This window comes from Barbus barbus (assembly GCF_936440315.1).
Source record: "Barbus barbus genome assembly, chromosome: 28".
Classification (NCBI taxonomy): Eukaryota; Metazoa; Chordata; class Actinopteri; order Cypriniformes; family Cyprinidae; genus Barbus; species Barbus barbus.
In genome coordinates this window covers 22,451,927-22,477,011 of record NC_136756.1, presented here as the reverse complement: position 1 = coordinate 22,477,011, position 25,085 = coordinate 22,451,927, and the positions used below count along the sequence as shown (strand labels likewise).

Here is a 25,085-nt window from a genome sequence, read left to right as displayed (position 1 = left end):
ACATATGGGCAAAATATAATTAAAAATGAAGTCTTAAAATCAATGCTTCTTTAGGTCTGTTTGATGCAGTTGTAGCAGGTCAGACTGCAGTTTCAGGGCAATTCAGCAGTTGGAAACATTGGGTGAGAAGGAGTATTGTTTTGTTTACAGTGCCCAGAGAATAAGGAGGAGAGAGAAAGAGGACATAGAGGTGTTTAAGCAGCACTCCCCTGCTAATCAGAGTTCTAATCCCACCGTAGTGACTATGTGGGTGGTAAGCAGATGGATGGGGAGGCTGCTCAGAAATAATGCCAGATAATGGCCTCCATTTTATATCCTACTTAGTGACACTTCGCTCTGGATAATCTCATTAAAACAGGGCCAGGCCTAAAGCCACTGGTTTTTAGACAAAAGGGTAGAGAGAGAAACAGAGAGAGAGAAACTCTTGGCTCCTGACCACAGGTTTTGTAGGATTTCATTGCCAGGCAGTCAGATGGTCGGGCAAGAGAATCGTCATTAGAATCATTGTCATGAGAGTTGACACATTCTCCTTTCTTTACATGTGGGAAATTCACTGAAGTCTCGGGATATCCTTGCATACACCAAATGGAACATGTTTTATTAAATTGCTGGTTGTGAAAATATAGCGTTAACCAGGATCACTCACTGTCTTACCGCTCTGTCCTTATTCTGGCTCAGGAACACATAGTGCATCACAAATACAACTCTTCCCTGTACTGCATTCTTTGCTCTGCGATCCCAGGGGTGCAGTTTCCCAGTTCAGAATTTTAAGCTAACAAATCGCTTCTTGATCATTGTAAAAGCAGAGCGAGCTAGGCTGCGAGTTCTGTCTGCTGCCATCATTAGCTGCTGTCTGGGGTTCAAAATAGATTGCGGGGCATCAGAGATTGTATCTGAACCTCCATGTCATAATATTTGACCAGCGCTACCTTCCTGAGCTCTCTGCTCAGCTTTAATCTATAGGGTATGGACGTTGACGAGAAGTCACTTCTTGGCTTTTCAAAGAATTTTGACATGCAAGAGAACCTTTTACATGGCAGTTGAAAAGCTAGAGAGAGACGGCTCCTTCGACAAAGTGAGAAGCTTTAGGCCTTTGCACGTAATAGACAGGCTTCTTCTTTTCCCTTTTTTTCCTTCCCCCACTCCTGTCAGCTTTGATGAGACGCAATGCAGTGATGTACCGTTTGCCACGGCTACTGTTCTCTTGCCCTGTCAAGCCTGGGTGACTGCCGCTTGCCAAAGTGCCACCCCAGATTGTTTATCTGTCCCTCTCTTTCCTCTCCTTGCACTTTTACATACACACATGCTCTCTCATCACCTTCTTTCTGACCTCTAGTTGTATGTGCAATACACTGGAGACCTGAGATACAATGTTTTATTTAAAGTAGTCATACACATATGGATGTTTCGTCAACTATGGGTACTCTAAGGCCCTGTGGCCTTTTAAAATGTACGACTCACTATACAAACTAGTCTACTAACAATGTCCAAAAGTTTAACTACATGCATCAATGTGTCATGACATTTTAAACCTTTTGGAATTAAATTGGTCAGCACTTTGTTTTTCTAAAGCTAATTTTATAGCTAACATTTGACCTGTCCTAAATACACATTATTAAATATTTCATTGTATATGTGCTTGATTGGAAGCTAAATAATAATAAATAAAAATCATCTATTCAAAAGAGAAATACAAATAAAATGAATGTAAATTTTTATGGTGGAATTTCATAGCTTATGATTGAAAGTCTGGGTCTGAGCAAGGGTAAAACAACAAAATCTGTAATAAAAGGCTATTTGGAAAAATAGCACAAATAAATAATGATGGCATAGTAGGCTTTAACAAAAAAAATCTAATATGATCTTCATATAACAAAACACTAAAAATAACCTTACGTTTTAATAAAAATAATATAATTCTTCTGACACATAAGTCCCCATAGTTGAAGAATTCACAAATGTATCATTTATTAACAAACCACAAAAAATAAACACATCCCTGTATTTTTTGTTGAATCATTGCACAAAGTAATTCTAAGAATAATTCATTTCTGTACACTCTGTGAATTTAAAAAAAAACAGTGGGCCAATATTTATCAGTGATTATGTAAACTGTCAGCAGAAATGACTTTATCACATTCCTCTCAGTGGGGAAAGCATTTCAGAAGTCATTACCGCAAGGATTGTGTCGAGATGCCGAATAAAGCAGATGGCGATGCTGCTAACTTAGCGGAAAGCCTTTGTTTTTAAAGGTTTGAATCAAGCTGAAAATCCCCTACTCTAAATGCACACATCCCCAGCCCAGTGTTGCTACCTCAGCAACACCTCGTTCGTTGCTAATAGTGAGGATAAACACATAGCCCCATAGGGAGTAATGGTGATTTTCTTGTGAGCCAGGAATCATACTGAATGAAAACTTTTAATGGAATACATTAAGAAAGTGTTAACGCTTCTGGCTATCAGCACAAAGCAAAATGGAAAAGACTGATTGAGCGGCGGTTCGAAAGGGGAAAAGAATTGGATACTTGTCAGATTCTCGGGCTCGGCGGATCCTTTTCTGCGTGAAAATGAACACAATTGTGTTTATAATGATACGGCAGAAAAAGGACACACTCAGGCAGGGCCATGAATTGATTGCGTCTGTGATTTTCCATCTGATGAGGAGAAGGGGGGGAAAGAGCGACTGCAGATAATCTTCTGTTCATATTCTTCAAGCAGTAAATAATTACCGCACGATTAAAAATGGCTTCTGAGAAACAGCGCCAACCCCCCTCGCGCCAGCCCCCTGCGGTTTAGGCCTCTCCCTGTGTAGCAGAAAAGCAAGCGGCACATGCTATCGCTCCCAGCCTGCTTTGTCGCCTGCCATTTTGCTTCATTATTTTCCCCTTCTTGCCCAATCTGCAGATGCCATTGTTGGTATTTAATGGCTTGGCACAGGCGGCGGTGCTGCTATCAGTTCGCTCTGTGTTTAACACTTATGTAGCTTACATCAAAGCTGCTTTGTGCGACTGCTTGTTCAGGTACACAACTCACTTGCATGCCGAGCACCCAACCATCTGTCACGCTGCTGACCCGAACGCAGTGTCCGCTGTCTGCTGCCAAGCGTAGCACGTGCTAACCTTAGCGTCAAGCTGAGCTGACATCGATACGGAGCCGTATATGATTTCTGTCTCTATACTGAACGGGGAGCAGCTTGCTCCGCCCGCTAGCAAATTAATGACAGCATGTGATTTAAAGCCAGAAAGACATCTTACCGTTCCTTCGCAGATGTGCTGGAACTCACACCATCATACTGATGAAAAACTGCAGGGAAAAGCAGATGTAGTGGCATGAAAAATTCATTGTGCTTGATGTTTGCAAAAGCACGTTGAGGTTTGAAACACCTCGGTAAGTGTTAGACTGCTGCGAACGTGTGAAAAACCTCCATGTCAAACATGCGCTGTGTTTATCTGATGCTGTAGAAATAAAACATGAACAGCTTTCCATGTTTTGTAATTTTCTGTTAAAAACAGCATAAGGCCGAATTAAAACAACCCAACACATGCAACACACCATCTAAAGGGTAAAACTGTATGGGGAGATGTCTGATAGAATAGCAGGAATTAACAACCGTAGTGATTGCAGGGAACACGTACTTCCTCGCATTATTCAGTGTCGTGATGTGTTCCGCATTCAGCCTGGAGTAAACAAAGTAAATGATAGGTTGTTATGCAGGGTAAAACATTCAGACCTCATTAACATTGTTTGACAATGAACTTTCTGTCACCATCCCGAAGCCACTGACAAACATGAGCACAGGAATAAACCAATCGCCTTCTGTTTAGTTTTTTTTTCCTCCAAAGAAGGCTATTTACCCTCTATTGGGTTATAAAAAATGTGCATGGGGAAAACTGACTTTATTTTCTCTCTTTTATCTTTTTTTCTCTCCAATTGCTGCTGACCTTCTTTAAGCAATCATGTACGTGTTTGAGCCGTGGCCTTGTGGTTAGCTCTGAGCTCCTTGTGATTAGCTCCTAGTGCGCCAACACTAGGTTTTTTAGTAATTGTGTAAATTTCCATTCTACTATTTTACTTTCAAATTCGAATGGAAACTGCATCCTGTTTCCTACTGTACCTTGATTCAAATTGAGAAACCAGATTGAATTTGGCTTGCATCATTTCACAAACTTATCCCCCCATTTCTTTCATCATGTCCTGTCCTCGCAATACACATGTATAAAAATAGCTGAAAGGTTAAAAAAAAAAAAAAAAGCTTTCTTTGCTTGAACTGAATGAGTCAGCATTTATCCATATGATCCAGAATGTAGCTTAAATGGCAACAAATTCTCTGAAATCCAGTCAATATTTCTATTAATGCTCTAAAGTTGTACTGCAAACTTTATTGTTCATGTTTTTGCTAGCAATTTTACTATCCTACGAAGTGCTGCTGAGGTTAGTCACAAACATTACCTTGCAGTTAGCTTGGCATTAGCCACTGGCTCCATGCAGCTCCAGCAGTTCCAAGAGAGCGTGGGATCTCAGCTTTCCCTGGGGTGGCTGCCAGTGTTGTCATCTAATATGTGGGGTCTGACGTTGCTTCGTTGGGGTGTCCCAGATTTACAGGGGCTCCTTTCGTTTCCACATGCACATTCCTCCCAGACAGCCCACACACTGCAGGCTACACGCCAACACGCCGCAGGCTCCAGCACAGCAGAGTGGGGGAACGGGGGCGGGAGATTCCTGTGTCTTCCAGCTGTCGCCAGCCTGGCACAGCAAAATACAGATGCACAGTTTTACAGTATAGGATATACTAGGGAGTGAGCTGGTGTAGACATTTGGTAGATGATAAAATCGGCTGACATTACCGGTGTGTGGGAACTCAGAGCATCGTGCGTCTGCAGAACTCGGTAGAAGTTTTTCGCTTCTCCAGAAAACAGAACACACAAAATGTTCACCAATCTAAGCCCTAATATCTTCATTTTCATATAATTCACAATGTGACTCAAAATCTTGAAATAAATAGTGATTTTATATTTCACAGTTGCAACTTTGTACTCAATTGTGACTTTATTTCTTGTACAGTAATTTTATATATCACAATTACTCTACACTGTAAAAAAACTTAAAAATTGAAGACAACCAGCTTCAGCAGATTTTTGAGTTTTCTCAACTTAATTTTTAGTAGATTTTTGAGTTCTCTCAAATTTTTGTTGTATAAACTTAAAACAATAAGTTGAGAAAACTCAAAAATCTGCTAAAGTTGGTTGCCTTAAACTTTTAAGTTTACTCAACCTTTTTTTACAGTGTACCAGTAAAATTCAGTAAGAATTACTGTTACTAAGAAAACAGTAAGTTTTTTTTTTCATAAAAGAAATTAATACTTTTTCGTCAGCAAGGATGCATTAACTTGATCAAAAGTGACATTATTATTATTATTAGTGACATTATTATATATTGGTAACAGTATATTTTAACAACTTTTATATATATATATAAATTATGTTCTTTTGAATTTTCTTTTCATCAAATAATCATGAAAGAAATTTCAGTTTCCACAAAAATATATAGCAGCACAATCATTTTTTGTTTTAATTGATAATAAAAAGAAATGTTTCTTGAGCACCAACTCTGTATATTAGAATGATTTCTAAAAGTTCATGTGACACTGAAGACTGAAGTAATGGCTGCTGAAAATTCAGCTTTTTTCATCACGGGGAATAAATGACATTTTAAAATACACTAAAATAGAAAAGTTGTTTTAAACTGAAGTAATAGTTGACTGTGTTTACTGTACTATCAAATAAAGGCAGCCTTTTTGATCAAATCTTACCTACCCCAAACTTAAAAGTAAAAGTAGTGTGTATCTTAACTTTATATTTCAGAATGAGATTTAATATCCCATAATGGAACTTTATATCTTATTTGAAACATCTGTAAATGTATTATTTTTCACTCTGATGCGGCTTCTATATCATTTTCCATATCTGTAAGTAGACGTACAATATTTACTTTGTAAAACACACAGTGAAATACACAGCAAGTAGGTACACAAGGAGAAAGGCCTTAAGTTCGCGCAAGGTGAGGTAAGCTAATGGTTTTACACAACCTCTTAGTGAAATATGAATCTCTAATGCAAATCCAATCAGAATTATGCTTTTGTCTGGGAGAGAGCACTTAGGCATCCCTTAAGTGTTTTATGTACAAATGGGTCGAATTAAGGCTGTTAGATGCAACGATAAACAGCATTAAGAATAGAGATTATCTCATTGCACCTTACATTATCTAATTACACTTCAGTCAGCTTTTGTCTCTTTGGATGGAAGATCACTAAGCTAATTAAAAAGAAGCCGTAAAGTCGGCCGTACTCGACATCTTCCGGCATTACACAAGCCGTGATGACCTCAGTGATGCAACTGTGTATTTATATACTACATAAAAAGTAGCAAAAATGTCTTTGACTGCAGACATGTCCCTGTCCCAAGATGCTGTTGCAACAAGGGCAGAATGTCAAGCAAGCAGCAGCAGTGATACATTTGTTTTGACAAATTGAAATGTATTTTCATCCTTCCTTTCTTTTTGCCTTCCACATCCTAAATGTGCCTAAATTTAAGTCTGACCAAACAGATTTTCCTGTTTGTAGCCAGAGAGCTTTGTGATATCAAGGTGGGTTAGCGTCACATGCTCGTTGAACTGTCATCTTGTGTCTGCGCTGCTGTTCTCTCCCAACCGAATGTTAGTTTCAGCTGTCCCACCTGATTCGAGCTTAAGGGAACTGCAACTGTCGGCACAACATGGCTGCCGGAGGGTTTGGATGGGGTGGGGGTGTTGCTGGAGGCAGTGCTGTGTTTGCTGCGATGTTCATCTCATTTTCAATCAATGGAAGAGAGAGGGGGAAATTAGCGAGAATCCAGCGTGAAGACTTTTAGCTCACTGCCAAGCAGCAGAACAGTGAAAATCAGTCAAATATATCTTTCATGTGCAAAGCTTTGATGATAAATGATGTTGAGCACAGAGGAATACATGTGTATGCGAGTGTGTTATTGTAAATGATATGTACCATAAAGTAAAAGCGTATAGATGAGTGTGTGCGTGAGAAAGAGAGGAAGGACACCCACTGGACACACACTCATTTTATCATCTCACACACTCTGACTCCTGCTGCTGAGGTAAGAGGCGTAATGGTTCAAATACGACTCCTCCAAATGGAGCCTCTCACTCCAAACAGCCTCAATTTAACAGAGAAAGAAACATCTCATTCCTCCCATTTAACTCAGCGTGTTCCTCAAGAGCTAAAAGAGACCCAGACAGGGGGCAGCTCACGCATGCCCTTCCTCATGTTCCTCATCCTCACTATCATTGAGACGGTGATTACGAGAGAAAAGAGGATGCCGGTTTTGGGACCTCGTGACTCCAGTGTAGCGATGCTACAGCTAATGACACTTTTTTCATGCACACACACCGTGGGTTCACAAACAAGACAACACGTCTCTTGGGAACAAAAATACAGCTGTGTATATTATGAATCATATTTTCTGGATCAAAAACATGCACCCAAGTTATAAAGTCATACAGCAGGAGGTCTGTAATACCTGTTATCCGTTAGCATTCCCATTCATCTCAATGGCAGACGCTCGTCTGGCGATGGACCCCCTGGAAGTGTGTGATTTGTAATCGGCTATCTTCGCTCTTCATGGGACACATCGCTCTGGATCTGCAGGAAATGATAATGCAGATTGATTGTCAGCACCACAAGAACGCACACCAAGCAACTATCCTAAACTGTGAAGTGAAAAAATATAGAGAAAAAAAAATAATAGACCATTTCATACTTTTTAAAAGCTTAAAAAAATAGACACCTAGGTTTTTTGAAAAGTGGCGGTTTTACGTTGTTACAAAAAATTCTATTTCAAATAAAAGTGTTCTTTTGAACGTCATATTCAAAGAATTCTGGAAAATAAATAAATAAACAACCCAAAACTTTTGAACAGTATCGTGTTGCTTGCAAACAATTTTATTTCATGAAAATGCATGGATACACTTGAATTGTTCTCAAAGGAGAAGGATGCTTTTTGGATCCAGACATTATAGTTATACCACTTATCAGCAGGGGCTACATAGGCCATGCTAACTAGCCAAACCTATACTCTTTGGTTAACCCACACACTCACAGAGCACACACAACCACACACAAGCTTCGATCAAGCTCTTGCACATCACTATTACGCTTCAGCTTCAGCCGTGTCCCATCGCAATGAAAAACCCATCAGGAGCCTACACACTAATAGTCATAAGCTGTTTATTTGTGAAAAATATCCTTTTAATTGGTGTTAAGCATTGTCTTTGAAAAAGCCTTTCCAGTGTTTCCAAATTTGACTGCACGTCTATCCTGCTGGGGAACAGAAAGTGCTGGAAAAATGGAGATCCGCACTCATTAAAAGCTCATTAAAAGCACAATGCATCATTTCGGTTTCAATTTTAATTGACAATTAAAATATATAAGTTAACGTAACCATTATACTAATTAAACAGCATAGAGGTAATTCTCTTTTGTTGTGCCATTTGATGTTTATGGCATATTTCTAATGAGCTCTGTCAAAATCCTCAATCATTTTTGTTGCAAATTCGCATTTTATGTAGTTTATGTATATCGATCATCTTACTTTCCACCAGAGAAAAGAGAATATTCTTTCTGATTTCATGTAAGCAACACACTCGGCTCTAAAAGCTAATGACCGAACAACACAAAATATAATCACACTTCTGTAGATCAAACATGACATGAAATATTCACAGAATAGGTATGATGCAGGATAGCAGAGCGCTCGCTTTGCCATGAAACATTCTCTGTGATTCTCACTTCCCTCAATAATAAATTCATGAGGCAGCCCTGACTGTAACCCTCTCCGGTACCTACGCTGCTGTCCATTGTAGGTAACCCTGTCTGTGCTGAAGAGATTGTGTTTGTGTGTGCTTTGTATTCATGTGCTATCTCTGCGTGGGTATATGATCTGGTTGTGTGAACAGAATTTTATATGCTGTGTGTAGGTGTGTATACCACATATGTATTTCCAAATATACAGTATAGAGTATATATACTCATGTATAGGTGTCATATGTGTCATACCGAAGCCCTATATAATTGGGGCCACCAGACGCTTCTTAGAGGCCATACACAGGATACATCCTTGTGTTCAAAAACAGCTTCAAAAAAGACAAAATGGAACAGAATGCAAGTGGTCTCAAGACACATTTTTGAGTTGAACTATTTTTAACTTAACACACCGTCTTGAAAACACAATGATCATGGCACAATGCTGAAAAACACAGCAAGAGCCTCGAAACAATGGCCATGGACGTCCAGTCTTTTCATAGACTGACGTAAAAAATAGCACAAACTAAATGCAGGAACACACAGCCATTTAAGTTATAATGTTAATTTTGTTTACATATAAAAGAAAATCTCTCTCAGCCAATGCTGTAAACTACAGAAGAAAGCTTCAGTTCTATTGCTAGATACATCAATTAACACAACCAAAAACTGCTCTAAAGTCCATTTGAAATTAGATTTCTTGTCTAAAACTGTTAAAACAAAGTGTAAAATCATTATAAAAGTATAAATTATGAACACTTCAGTTACAAACCCATTGAAGCACTCTGAATAAAACATGTCTAAATCAAAACATTTCAAATAAAAATGAAAGGAGTAACAGTAATGCTCCCTATAGAAAAATGTGTCTCTGTTTAAAGAATTTGAAGATGTAACTTTTCAGTTATTAAAGTTATTTAAAGTTATTGTGAGACTTTAGCTAGCTTAACCTTCCCTGCAGAGTTGCATTTTATAGTTCAACCCATTTAAGTCATATCTGTATGTCCATAACCAGGTGCAGCAGTGTTTCTATAGAGGGAGTTATGTGCGTGTGTGCATGTCTGTAATACTGCATGTTTTCTTTGAGGTTGTGCCTCTGCAGTTTGTTACAGAGCACAGATGAGATATGAGATATTTAATAGAGATCAGTTTAAGGTTCTGTTAATGTGTCTGTTCGCAGGGAAATTAAATTAGCTAAATAATTGCCTAGCCAAAAAAAGGCCCTTAGAGATTGTCAAAACAACTCGCAGCCTCCTTTCTTTAAAGCAGGATGATTTTATTCTTTGTATTGTCATAGACTACAAAGACTAATAATGAAATTATGCACTTAAATTAATAATTAATGAACTCAGTAAGGGGTTCGTCTTTTAATTTTCTTAAAATATTAAGAATATGACTCAGTTCCACAACAATCGGCGTTACCCGAGTGTACGTAGGTGTGTGTGCGCTGGTGCTGTTTTCTTTGCAAACAGCCTGGTTCTGGTCCCCCACTGAGATCTCCACTGTCACACCGCTGTGTGATGGAGAAGGGGTGTGCGTGTGTGTGTGTGTGTGTGTGTTATAGTGGTGGGAGAAATCCCTTTGACTGAAGCAGTGGCCTTGGTCGGCCTCACCTTATCCTCAGGCAAGAACTCCAAAGGAGGCAAGAACAACTGCTAGCGACGTTATGGAAATGCCATCAGGCAAAGGGGCATTACAAAACCGATTGTTTTATGAACCCATTATTGTACGCTCAAACACAATAATGCAAACACACGCATCCACCCACACGCACGTATACACAAAATGAAAATGACAATATGGGGCATGCCAACGTGGGGCCAAATGCTCTGGGCCACAAAAGGAGGACAGTGACGAACATAGCTGAGATGGTGGAGATAGAGAAAGACAAATGGAGAGGTTAGGCAGAGAGAGTTCTCAGTGTCTTTCTTTTCTCGGTGTGTTCTCTGAATGTATCATTATCCAGAGTTGAAGTTCTGCATGACAGCGCTTTGGAAACACACTTCATTTACACTAACCTTTCCATTTCAATTTTCCCACACACACTTTCTTGCTTTTGGCTTTCAGCACATGTCCAGAATTTTCACAACCACATAAATACACTACTGTGCAAAAGTTTGGGGTTGGTAAGATCTACTATTTTTGAAAGAAGTCTCTTATGCTCACTAAGGCTGCATTTATTTAATCAAAACACAGTAAAACAACAATACTGTGAATATTATTAGAATTTAAATGAACTGTCTTCTATTTGAATATATTTTAAAATGTAATTTATTCCTTTGATGGTAAAGCTGATTTTTCAGCAGCCATTACACCCATCTTCAAGGTCACATGATCCTTCCGAAGTTTGATTTGCTGTTTGAAACATTTCTTATCATCTACGTTAAAAACAGTTGTGCCGCTTAATATTTTTGTGAAAATTATGATACATGTTTACTATTTTTTGACAGTAAAGTTTTTTTGGACTTTGTTCATCAATTTCGATCAATTTAATGCATCCTTGCTGGAAAAAAAATACTGACCCCAAACTTTTGAACAATGTACAGTATAGAGTAGTGTATACATAAATATTATTGATAGAAAGCACACTGATATTTCTCATATCAACTAAAATCTACAAAAAAAGGCTTAAATATGAATTCAAACCAAATTGTTTCAATATCAAATTAATAGAGCTATGCTATAGACACTTACTGTGTATAGGAGACATGTCAACAATAGTCTCATTATAGCTTCTTTTAGCAAACAATTTAAAAGAAACATCTGAGAATGTTGTGACAGTAAACAGATTTAATTAATTAACAGCAAAAATGATTGGTTTGAACTAGTGCTGTCAAACGATTAATTGCGATTAATTGCATCCAAAATAAAAGTTTTTGTTTACAAAATATGTGTGTGTACTATGTATATTTATTATGTATAAATAAACACATTCAGTATATATTTTGAAAATATTTACATGTTTATATTTATATTCATATAATGTATATTAAATATAGATATATTTAATTTATAAACAAAATTTTTCTTAAATATATACATGCATGTATGTGTATTTATATATACCAAATAAATATACACAATACAGAAACATATATTATGTAAACAAAAACTTTTATTTTGGATGTGATTAATCGCGATTAATCGTTTGACAGCACTAGTTTAAACAGATTTTCCTGAATTTCCCCTAAACTCACACTCTTAGTTGACCCAATTTCCTGCTTGTCAGGATGCTGTAAGCTATGAAAGAGCAGCACCTGACTCCTAAAACACTGTCTAGGATCACACTATTTATATTTAAAGAAACTTTGAAACATCAGTCTCAAGCTTTGAATAGTGCTGGATCGCTGCTTCTCAGTTTCCCGGGGATTTAATGAACGACAGCGGGATTGGTAATCCTCCGTAATCCAAAGAGAAAGAGAAGGAGGCATGCCGTTTGAAGCGAGGGCAGCGAGAAGTTCTCTGTTCGCCCCCTGCGGTATCTGGCGCGTTTTAGCATGTGTTTGTTTGGCGCAGGGCGTAGCACTCTTTCACATTTGTGATTCACTTTGTGTGTACACTGTGGATTTAGCGCTGTCTGTTTCCATTAATGAGGATAAGTGCAGCGCTGTTCTCGAGTTCCACTGCATTTGTTTGGCGAGATCTTTAAAGAACGAAAAGGAAATTGGGGGGTGGGGGGAGCAGTACCACACAGGCCTTTAGCTGCAGGGTTTCTGTTTAAGTCAAATAGCAGATGATGGCTGCCTCGCCTTCAGAGGAGCAGCAGACGGTTAGAAGAGGTTAAATCAAAGTAATTCCACCAAAGACTCTGTCAGAGGTTTCCAGCGGAAGCTTTCGCTTAATGTGCGCTAGCCAAACATGAACTCAAGCTAGTCACTGCTAGTCAGGCTAATGCTACATATATCGTTAAGTTTTAATGTCGTCTCTCTCGTAATGCTTGCATAGCTCTTGTGATGAATGGTTTTAAGTGGTTTTAAAGACTTTTTAAGAGTTGGTAAAGATAAGCGATACACTTTGAAAGGAAGTGTAGTTAAAAGAAATGCTTTCACAGTTTTAAGACTTTCTGCACATTGAATGATTTAAACTAAAATATATGTCTTTTCTCTTCCTTCCCTGTCTTTCTTGTAACTACAGGGCAGAGTCTTGGCTATGGTTTCGTTAATTACATTGACCCAAAAGATGCAGAGAAAGCCATCAACACGTTAAATGGACTCAGACTTCAGACCAAAACTATAAAGGTAAGTAACCACAAACCATAAAGATTTCTTTTCAATTCACATTCAAATTTCTTTTCAAATTTCTTGTCAATCACAGAAATAAATTACTGAATTTTAAAATGTTAAATAGAATTACATTTAAAAGTGTGATACTTCATAGTATTACAGTTTTACTGCATGTCTGATTAAAAAAAAATTCAGAAAACAAAATTTATTGACCCTATACATTTGAACTATAGTGTTTATGTACATATACAGTCATGGCCAAAAATATCGGCACCCTTGGTAAATATGATCAAAGACGGCTGTGAAAATTAATCTATACATTGTTAATCCTTTTGATCTTTTATTAAAAAAATTCACAAAAATCTAACCTTTCACTGGATAATAAGAATTTAAAATGAGGGGAAATATCATGAAATAAATGTTTTTCTCAAATACATGTTGGACACAATTATTGGCACCCCTAGAAATTCTTATGAGTAAAATATCTCTGAAGTATATTTCCATTCATATTCACAATTTTGAGCACTCCAAGGTGATTATGAACATGAAATTCAAATCCAGCCATGGCTTCCTGTTTCACAGAAATATAAATTGGCGGGAAAACAAAGCCCAAATCCCCTTAATCACCCATTACGATGAGAAAAAACAAAGAATATATTTCTGATGTGCAGCAAAAGATAATTGAGCTTCACAAATCGTCCTAATGCACAGTTGGTAGGAGAGTTTGAGTGGCCAAAGACTCATCAAGGACCACAGCTGGAGAATTGCAGAAAATAGTTGAGTCTTAGGGTCAGAAACACTTAAAAAAAATTGTCAAACAGCATCAACATCACCACGTGTTGTTCGGGAAGGTTTCAAGAAAAATTCTCCTAGCTCATCCAAAAAACTCCAGCATATTCAGTTATCAGACACGACTGGAACTTCAAATGGGACTGGCTTCTATGGTCAGATGAAACTAAATAATTTGCTTTTTAGCAGCAAACACTCAAGATGGGTTTGGTGAACACAGACATAAAAAGTATCCCATGTGTACAATGAAATATACTGCTGTATTTTTGATGTTGTGGGCCTATATTTCTGCTGGAGGTCCTGGACATCTTGTTTAGACACATGGTATCATGGATTCTATCAAATACCAGCAGATAAAAAAATCAATAAGCGACTGACTCTTCTGAAAATCTTATAAAGGGCCATGTTTGGATCTTCCAACCATACAATAATCAAAACACAAACCTCAAAAACAACACAAAAATGGGTAACTGAGAACAAAACCAAGCTTCTGCTATGGCCATTCCAGTCCTCTGACCTGAACCCTGTAGAAAATGAGTGAGGTGAACTGAAGAGAAGAAGCACCGTCATGGAGCTGTGAATCTAAAGGATCTGGAGTGATTCTGGATGAAGGAATGGTCTCTGCTCTCTTGTCAGGTGTTCTCTAACCTCATCAGGCATTATAGGAGAACATTTAGAGCTGTTAAACAGGCAAATGGACGTTTCAAGAAGTATTGAATAAAAGGTTGCTGTTAATTGTGGCCAGTGTGTATTAGAGAAAAACATTTATTTCATAATGATATTTCCCCCCATTTTAAATTCTTATTATCCAATGAAAGGTTAGATTTTTGTAATTTTTTTAAATAAAAGATCAAAAGGATTAACAATGCAGATTAATTTTCACAGCCTTCTTTGATCATATTTACCAAGGGTGCCGATATTTTTGGCCATGACTGCACATGCATTATAGTATAGTAATATTACTATAATACACAATAATAATAATAATAATAATAGTAGTAGTAATAGTAATATTTAATAATTGAAAAAACATTTATAAAAATCTTTTTATTATTTGTTATTTTTTAAATATTTAAGTGTGTACACATTGTTAATGTACAGCATGACATTTTAATGAAGTCAATTAATTAAATGATAATTAATAATAATTGAATTAACAGATTTTTTTTAAAATCACATTATTTTTGTATGATTACTCACTGTAAATTGATGTAAAAACTAAGAACAGCTGTACTGTGGTGTATTTGTATGCATACCGCAATGTGTACATTGGGATCAGCGTTGGGGTTCATGTTGTTAGGTTACTGCCTGCCTGTTGTTTACCAAAACACTTTTCAGCCAAAACAACCCACATTACGCTAATTGCAGTAACGAGTCCCCCCTGGAGCCAGCGCCTCTCGCTCAAGGGCACAGCGTTGAGAAGGTTCTCTCAGTACCTCTCCAGTTAACAGGTCACCCGCACCTGGAATTGAACCCATTTAAACATAACAGATAACAGACGGTAACAGAGCAACATCTCATTTAGGTGGAAGCGTTCTCCCAGTCGCCATTTCTCACGTCTGCGCCAGTCAATTCGCCGAATGTTTCCTGTCACCGTTTGTGCAAGTGGAGCTGCAGTGATTAGTATATGTGGGGTACACTGGCTCGTGCTGGGCTGAGGCGCGGCAGCACAAAGAGAGAGGAGGGCAAATCTGACTCATTAAGATGCAGAAGGAAACAGGAAAGCAACTGAAGGAAGAAAAGGGAAAAATAGTGTAATTGATATGTAAATGAATCTCCAAATGTCAAATCATGAAGTCACACAAAAAGAGGGAAATAGCATGTATAATGAAATAATGTGGACATGCTAAATAGACGCCTAAAATATCAGTTTTGGTTTTCACTGTGGAAATTTTGATCGGTTCTATTCTGTCATGTACTATTATATTTTATTCCATTTAATTCTGTTCAGACACATTGGTATTTTGTCATCTATGATATTTCAATTTTATTTGGATGTGTTTTATTCTGATCTAATGTCACATTATTCTGATCTGCCGTGTTCTGTTCTTTGTCATTCTGATGTTCTATTCAATATTATTTTATTTTATTCTGTTTGGTTCTGATGTGTTATTTTATATTCCACTGTATTTGTTTTTTTTTATAATTTTTTAATTGATTTTATTCCCTTTTTTCATTCTGCTTCTTTTCTATTGTTCTCTTCAGTTTTGTCATATCAGTGTTCGGTTTTATTCCATCTCTGTTATCATTCAATTCTGTTCAGTATTGCGATCTGTCATTTTCTATTCTGTTCTGTTTTAGCAATATTTTGTTTTATTTTTCATCTCTATTGTCATTCTATGTTCAGTATTCTGATCTGCCATTTTCTATTCTATTCTATTGTCTTATTACATTATTTTCTATTATCATTCTATTCTGTTCTGATCTGTCATTTTCTATTCCATATTCCATTATTTTATTCATTCTACTTTGTTGTCATGTTTTTTGTTCTGATCTGTCATTTTATATTCTATTCAGTTTTATGTTTTATCAATGTTAGATTTTATTCCATTTTATTTTTGTTGTGTCTTAGCTGTTCTGAGATTCTATTCAATTCCATTTTATTCTATTCTGCTCTGGTCCGATTTCCTCTATTCTTTTCGATTCTACTCGTTTCTGTTCTATTATTAAATTAAATCATACAATGAAATAGACAGATCGGCCACAATCTGATGGCTTCCATTTTCTTCAACAGCGCTTTGTGGTAAATTTAGAAGCAGCAGCTGGTTTTAACAGTAAATTCTGCCTGCCGCTCACAGCATAATCTGGCTGTGTGTGTGTTTTCATCTGGCCTATAATCCCAGACCTCTCACTTACATCCACCCTAATCTAATCAGATTGGATTTCGCCTGTTTATGAAAACACGGCTCAGTCTGCGCGGCTCAGTACCTCTTAACAGAACAGCAAAAGAACGCGCGCGTTTGTGTGTGGGAGCAAGAAAAAGAAAAAAGAGTGAGAGGAGAAAGAAAAGACTTGTCAGGGGTGTTTTTGAAAGAGCACAGCACAATGCTCACAAACATGGGCGTTTTTAAGAGTGGCAGCATGTGTATGTGTTGGCCAGCAATGTTTCTAGTACTGGTTTCAGCATCAGCTAAGAATCCATCAGAGACAGAATGACTCACTCTGTGTGTATTTGCTGATCATCACAGCTTCCTGCCACGCGGCACTTCTCTCAGTGACAAAACACACTTCCAGGGAGGCAGCGGTACACACACACATAAACACACAGTTAAAAAAAACTGCACTAATCGGTCAAACACACCTCAGGATTTTGTTCCCGTACTAGGGCTATAACCAAATAACTCTGGAGCTGTTTCTTTTTACCCTCACGCCCCTTTTTTTTAATGCACAATCCTGAAAAAGACAATGCAGAAAATAAAATGGCTGCGGTTCAAGAATCAGTCAAAAACTCCCAAGTTATCAGTTTGAATCATTCTAACAAACCATTTATTCAATCCATCACAGCAGTTACTGAATGAACATCTGACTCACTGAACTGCAAGTCATCACAGCTGTCATTCATCTCTGACTCAAATGTAAACCAACATGTTCTGGGAACCACATTAGGAAATTTGTGAGACTTACTTACATTTGACGTTTCACAACATTTTATATTGATATATTAGAGCATTAAGAATGTTGCATTAATGTAAAAAATACTTTTAAAATATTAAATACATTTAAAATATAATGCATTATTTATAATAATAATTTAATATTCATATTTTATTATACATTAAATATGGTTAATCATTATTAAATATATATCATTATTATAGACTGGTATTAAATTTAGTATCATGGTATTATGTTTTGAAACCTGAAACACTGAAGTGAGCATAGAGTGGTTTGGCCCGAGGACACAATTTAGTTTAACACAAATTTTCATGCTGTCAGTTGGGGAGTTGTCAAAACCTTGCAGGAATGATGTTGCTGAGCATACTTCTTCTAAACATGTTCAATTTTTCTCTGGCAACATACTTCAACAAACACAGACTGTCAAGTAATGAAGCAAGAGTCGTCTTCCATGACTTAGCGTGCCTACATACACAAAACAAAACACATGCTACTGTGCACTGTGAGGTTCACACGCACATCTCATGCATGATTGAGTTTTTTGCTTGCGCGCACACAAACATGAATGGAATCGACACAACCAAAGATGCTCCTGTTTCAGGCACTGTCTAAACCAAGTGCAAAACGACAAGCAACTTGTCTGTCCACAATGAAAGCAAAATGCTAAGTGAAGAAGGATTGTAGACCAATTTTGCACTAGACGGAAGCTACTAAGTGTTACCAGAATGAATTCTGAATGAGTAGGGTTTTCAAATTAAGGATGGCTATAGCTCATGAATATTAACTATGGAATAGTGATGATTCCGCATTGATTTGAAATTGAGGTACAGCATCCAGCTAGTTTTACAGTTGCATCTTTGGAGAAATATCACCTATTTAACATCAAGATACTAGAAATACAGATCGAGATACTAAAAATAAATTGATTTGGAAATTTAAAACTGTCAATAGTTATTTGATTAGATGTTTCTCTTCTGAAATCTCCATAATTTGTTTGATATTTGTTCTTTTCGCACTGCATGTTCACAGATTTTTCCACCTACTTATTACAGTCAGTGTTCGTCTCTGGATAAGCACATTTTGACTATCTGCTCCAGTTTACCAAGTCCATTTACCAAGTCTGTGTATAGACCTGCCTTCTTTATTCCGTTTTTTACCTCTATGAAACAGGAACTATAGCAATTTGACATCAGAAATGATGTGCTTTTAATGCAAGTCATATATATTTTTATATCAGATGTCTATGTTTGGTTGAGTGGGCTATGCTACAGAAATAGAAACCAAGCGACCGTGTTTCTTGTGGTCGCAGCTGGTAAGGACAAAAACTGTGATTTACACGGTGTGATGATGCGATAAGCAATCAAAGCTCTTCCGTGCCTGGTCAGGACATGTTGTCACTCCAATCCGTGTCCTTTGTTAATCATCTAGATCTTTTTATCACCATATTTTCTCTCGCTTCATCTATCCGTCCATCTCAGCGTGGGTCAGAGAAGCCAATGTCTTTATCTCTTTCGTGTGATCTCTCTTTTACACCTCTCGCACTCTCAGCCCTCCCTGCTCAGTCTCCTTTCTCTTGCACTCCATGAAACCTCTTATTCAGACCAGCACCAGCCCTCTCAAAAAATGCTCTCCTGCTGTAATACGGCAAGAGATGAAATCCTCTGTCTTATAACTCCTAATAAGTGTGTTCCAAGGTCATCCTTCACATAAAGCCTCCATCGTAACCCCACCCCCCATCAAGCCGGGATGAAGACAGACCATCTAATAGGAACAGACAGCTGCGTCTAAGAGTGGATGAGCGAGAGAAAGGGGGAAAAAGAAGGAGAGGGTAATTATCCGAAGTGCAGTTCTTTGCTCTTTTCAGCCGAGCAAGAAAAACGGCGTTTATGAGGGCCCTCCTGCTGAAATAAGCTGATGATGTATATGTTTACAAGAGGCTGTTTAGCCGAGAAAAAGGAAGTGAGGAAAAACGTCTGTGGCGGTTTACGATGAGTTTATATTCTTTCGCAAAACGCCAGTGTCAAGTTCAGGGACACGCCATCGCTCGAGCACATCAGCTAATGCAGGAAGTCCATGAAAACAGATCAACAAAGCTGCGTCTCACCGGCTGAAAATGTTTTAAAAGAGTGAGAGTGAGAGTTTCACTCCAGTCACAACTTCCACATGCTCATCATTTTGTTACACACACACACACACACTTCTCCTTGACACTTCTTCGTTTCTCAGCAAAACTCCAGCTTTGCCTTCCTGTCGAGGTGTGATGGGAGAAATCCCACTGAGGGTGAGAAGAGCGTAGTCTTGTGCTGTGAGATACGTGTATACACACACACACACACACACACACACTGCTCACAGCAGACAGGGTGTTGATAGATCTGACATCTGTAGCTGCTTGACAGGGCAAGAAAAAAGCAAAAAGAAAAGAGGAGAGGAAAAGAAAAAAAGGGAAGAGAGTAGAGGAGAGGGAAGAGTCTGCCAGGGTTCCATGCCTTTTGCCTTCTCCATTTAAGTGGATTTGAGGAGATTACGGCGGAGTGTTTAGCATGTTTAGCTCAGCATTTGTAGCAGTGTAACAGCCTGTGATGGCTCTGCTGCCCAAATGTCAGAACTAATGAAAATATGAGATGGAAAGGCTGTTTCAACCATTAATGGGAACAGATTAAATTGACGTGAGCATTAAAAGGGCAGGGAGATAGAAACATCTCTCCATCTTGAATTAACACTGAATTGCTGTAGCGGGAGAGAGCGAGACGGACAAAAACGTAGAATCAACAAGGAAATTAAGAAAATGGGTTTGCTCACTCAAAAAATGAAAAATCTGTCATAATTTTGTATACTCAAATTCTGTACTCACCCACATGTCGATTCAAACCCATATGACTTTTTGTGGAACACAAAAGGAGACATTTTGAGAAAAGTACTGGTCGTTCTTTTTAGTACATATTTATGATAAATTGAAATTGGAGATTTGCAGCTTCAAAAAGGACAGTAAAGCACCATAAAAGTATCCATATGACTTGTATTTATTTTGATTATTATTAAGATTTTTTTTTTTTTTTTAATAAAATGTATTATTCACATTATAAAAATTTTATTAATAAAGAAATATTACTCTTGCAATAATACCAGAATACTGTAAGATTTAAAATATATACAGTATATAAATTAAAATTATTTTAATGATGATTTTATTTTATAGAACAACAAATTACAATAATAATATTTCTATCTTTATTTCTTTTTCTTTTAAATAATAAATTATAAAGCTTTCATTTGGGTGGAAAAACCTTGGCAGACCTTAAAGTTTCTCTTTTGTTGAAAACAAATTAATAAAATTCTCATTACAAATTTGGAAAGGTATCCAAACATTTGAAATTCATGCATTTTTTCGAATTGGATTTACACAATTCGTGTGGCTCATACTTCAGTTTGCAAAATCTGAAAACGTGTATAAATTCAGAAGAATCACATAATTGAAATTCCAAATCTTCTAAAGACATTCAACAAATCTGTGTCATTAATAAATTGGAATTAAAGTCATTATTTACTGAAAATCTTGTGGAACTCGTTTGCAGTTCATGAGAGAAGTAGCAATGGTTAAATCATGAGTAGGATCTTTTAAACGGATCAACTGATATGGTTAACAAAAAGATCAGGTTCCCAAGTCCATCACTGTGAGTCAGTTACAGCAGTTAACAGTGGAGGGAAAGAATATTGGTGAATAATGACTAAAAATGTGGTCCGTTCATCACATGAAACATTTTATGAAATATCTGTAATAAAAGTAGTCATGTGAAATGAAAATAATATTTGTATGAAAGCAGTCATATGGACTATGATATTCAAGTGGAACTGAAAAAAAAGTCGCATGGGCTCATGAGTTTGGAAAGACGTAAGGGTGAGTTATTCATTTTCATTTTTGAGTGAACTATTCTTTTGAAAATAATTCTCATTTAAGAAAATCCAGGATGAGCCACAGCACTGAAGTTTCCCACAAGGATTACTTTAAAAAATACCTAATTAGCTTTCGACCACTGTGTAAAGTTCAGTGACATTATGGTATTAAATTTACCAAAGACTTTGAGATTTGATTGAGAATGGTTGCAATGGGTGAAAATTGCATCATGTGTGTAAGAAAAGAAAGAGACTGGTATGTGAAGCTGAAAACAAGTACAGTGTGTTTTAGAGTGTGACAGACACTGTCCAAGGTGCTGCAGAGTTTCACAAGTCGAGAGAGGTGAGAACGTGCCGGGTGAGCGCTAGATGAAGGGAGTATGGTGGAACGAGCGCTGTCCAAGGTGCTAGTAAGCGCAGCGTGTGGGGAATGCGAGGGTGAGAGAGCTATAGATGGCTTGGCTCTCACTCTAGGCACAAACAGAAGGTTCCAAAGTGTTATTCAGCACAGATGACAGCCAGCCTTCTCTCTCTCATACTCACACACAAGCTCTTCCATCATGTGTGTTTTCTGAAAACAAATTAGCTTTTATCATTTACTGCTGTGGGTTTTAAGTGAGGTTCATGAACCTTATTCTAAAAACAAGTCAATCTGTACAACTGTAAAAAAGAAACTAAAACTGTCCAATTTGTACCATTGATGCTTTGAATTTCTCTCTAGACCTGAACTAGGAAAGCATTTAATAGAAAATTAGGTAAAAATAAATAATACGAACTGCATTAATTAATCTAAGTTATATCTTTATATTCTAATATTTTTTTTACATTTCAAACTAAACATGAATTACAATAATAAAACACAATAGTATATAGTAAATATAGTGTGTGTGTGCATACACACAAACACACACACACACACACACACACAAATAGAGTAATGTTCACTTTTGATATGTAACAATGTATGAATATGTATAAATTAAAATTTTGACATTAATCTAGAATAATAAAGGCTTTAAAGATCTGAACTGGGAAAGTATTAAAAATACATAACATATAAAAAAAATCTAAAATATATAAAATATTTAAAAAAATAAAAAAGCATATATATTGTTTGTAACAAGAAATTGTAAAACAATACACGCATTCTATATATGCAAAATATTATTAAACTATAATATAAAACCATGTATATAAAGTACATTATAAGTTATATGACAAGAAACATTTTGAAAACATTAAACTAGACTATAAGAAAAATTACATTGCTACATTTCGAGATTTAATATTATATACAAAAAGAAATCTGTTTTTCTTTATGACTTTTGGAGACATCTCAGAATAGACCGTGCCTGAAGTTCAAAGAGTTCATGAACTTCATCCACTTAAGTATCCAATTTCTTGGCAATATTGTTTCTCCTCAGAAACTGGGTTAGAGGTGGTGCACGTTAATATTGAATTTACATTTTCATTCCTCTTTTGAGACAATTTGCAAAGCTCTTTAGATGTCATGTGTATATCCCTTATCTGTGAATGAGCAAGGATCACAGAGAATCCCTCGCAGCAAGTTGTTCCTTTTCAAAATATTATAATAAGTAAAAGGGATTCTTCTTTGTTCTTAAGTGGAGGATTTGGGGGCATTATCTTTCTGAAGTCTCTAGCTGCTCCAGGTCAATGCAAGAATACAGACCACCAGCACAGTGTGAGACATAACAGGTGTGTAGACGACCTCTGGCATCTGAATGCTGCATATTGAAAATGCAAGAAGTTGGTTATAAATCGCCTGAACAACTATCCTCCAGAAGCCAAATTGAAATGTGAAAAAGCACATGTGGATGTGGAGTTCAAGAGATCAGTTTCCTACACCACATAAACTACAACAGATGCTCAATGTGTTTGTGTGTTTTTTGTCTTACAGGTTTCGTATGCACGGCCCAGTTCGGCTTCTATCCGTGACGCTAATCTGTACGTGAGTGGGCTGCCCAAGACCATGACCCAGAAGGAGCTGGAACAGCTCTTCTCTCAGTACGGACGGATAATCACCTCCCGCATTCTCGTCGACCAGGTCACAGGTATCAGTGGGACCGCTTTTCTCTCACCCTGTAGCATGCAACAAACAAACAAATTCTCCTATTTAATATAAAATCATCACATAGATTCACAATTTATTATAAGATTTCACTTTATTGCAGCTTCTTAAAAAATGAATAGGACAGTTCAAGCCAAAACATAAGGAATTCTGCAACTCTTTGAATGATTTGTTGGCTCCATATTACATTTTTTTGGAAGACAGGCTAAAATGGCATTATCTAGTTTGGTTTTGCAAAAAACAGACTTGCACGATTTTATCATTGACATGACATTTACAAAAATTATTTTTTGTTTTTGTCTGACTGAAATTAAACTTAAAGTGTTTGTAAACACACTACAACTAATACATGGTTTATGAAGGTAAATTTAAGACTTTTTAAGACCAAATAAATAAATTGAAAGAAATTGAATGGTGCAATACATCAATATGATCGCTAGATGAAAATGTGTTGTATCAGCAAATTTTAAAAATATAACTTCCAACAGATCTCCATTACTTTTTAATTAATATTACAAAAAAAATGAAAATAACATTTATTGTACCATCTGATCACACTGCAAAAAAAGTGTTCTCCAGTATTTCTGCCATGTTTTACAGTGCAAATGACTAAATATTCTTAAATTAAGATACTTACTTTACTTGAAGAGCAAAATTTTGTCAAATAAAATGTCTTGTTTAATGAGTTTATGGTTAATTCAAAGGAAAAAGTTTTCACAGCCTATTGACAGATGTTCTATTTTTAAGCATAAACTCACTTCATTTTGTTCAGTTTCTCAGAAAACAAAACTTCATTTGTTCCGTTTGCATCTGAAGTAAATGTATTTTGATTTAAGGATGTTTAGATTTTTGTATTGGAAGACAAAAAGTACTGAGGAAGATATAAATCTTTTTATTTTTGTAGTGCATGAAATATGTAATGGCATGATTTAATGAATTTAAGCTTTCTGCTCCAGTTTGAGACTTTTTAGACGGTAATTAAGAATTCTGAAGACCTTTTTATGACCCACAGAAACCCTGTAATAGAAACTACACACACAAACTCAAATCTTATAGTCATCTTCTGTGAATAAATGTATGCACATGTTGTCTGTTTGTATTTGACCGTAAACATGAATCCTAATCTTAATAATCATCGAATATTAGAACCAAGTGCATGACATGGAAAGACTGATGAGTTTATTTTAAATCATCAAGTCATCTCCTTGGCCTATCCTTCCTCCAACATCATGAATGAATCAACCAGAATATAAATGGTCATGGAGCTGAATTTCTTACACATTCAATATTTTTACAACTGCATAATTCATAACGGCACTCACCATGCAAACAATATCGCATAAGCCACAGGAAAATGTACTCCACGTTCTAGTGGTGCCAAACCCTTTCTGAAGAACTGCTGAGGAACGCTGCATGGTCACATGCACACATACACACAGAAGCCTTCCTCCCTTGACACAGATCCTTCCTCTGGCCCTGCAAAGGCTCCCCGGGAGAAAAGGGTCCGCAGGAGAGAGCCTAATGATTAATTAAACCTGAGTTGCTAGTGATTAAGAATTGAGGAGTGTTTTCTTTTTGAAGCTACTTATCAGAGGGCTGCCGTAAAGATACATGGAGCAAATATTACAAC

At 36.9% G+C, this 25,085-nt stretch overlaps 1 protein-coding gene across 3 annotated transcripts in view; it reads left to right on the top strand.

Annotated features, from left to right (window-relative positions):
* The window catches only part of LOC306847995 (ELAV-like protein 4), a gene marked incomplete at its 3' end in the record, with an annotated part of 63,299 nt that overhangs the window by 20,627 nt on the left and 17,587 nt on the right, over positions 1-25,085 (top strand). The window contains exons 4-5 of one of the 3 annotated variants that reach the window (XM_079382292.1): positions 12,980-13,083; positions 23,285-23,438. In XM_079382292.1, the coding sequence (XP_079238418.1) occupies positions 12,980-13,083; positions 23,285-23,438 (258 nt within the window). Of the gene's footprint in view, positions 1-12,979; positions 13,084-15,382; positions 16,560-23,284; positions 23,439-25,085 lie in introns of those variants that run through there. The other 2 variants (XM_079382290.1, XM_079382291.1) reach the window with 2 other exon arrangements.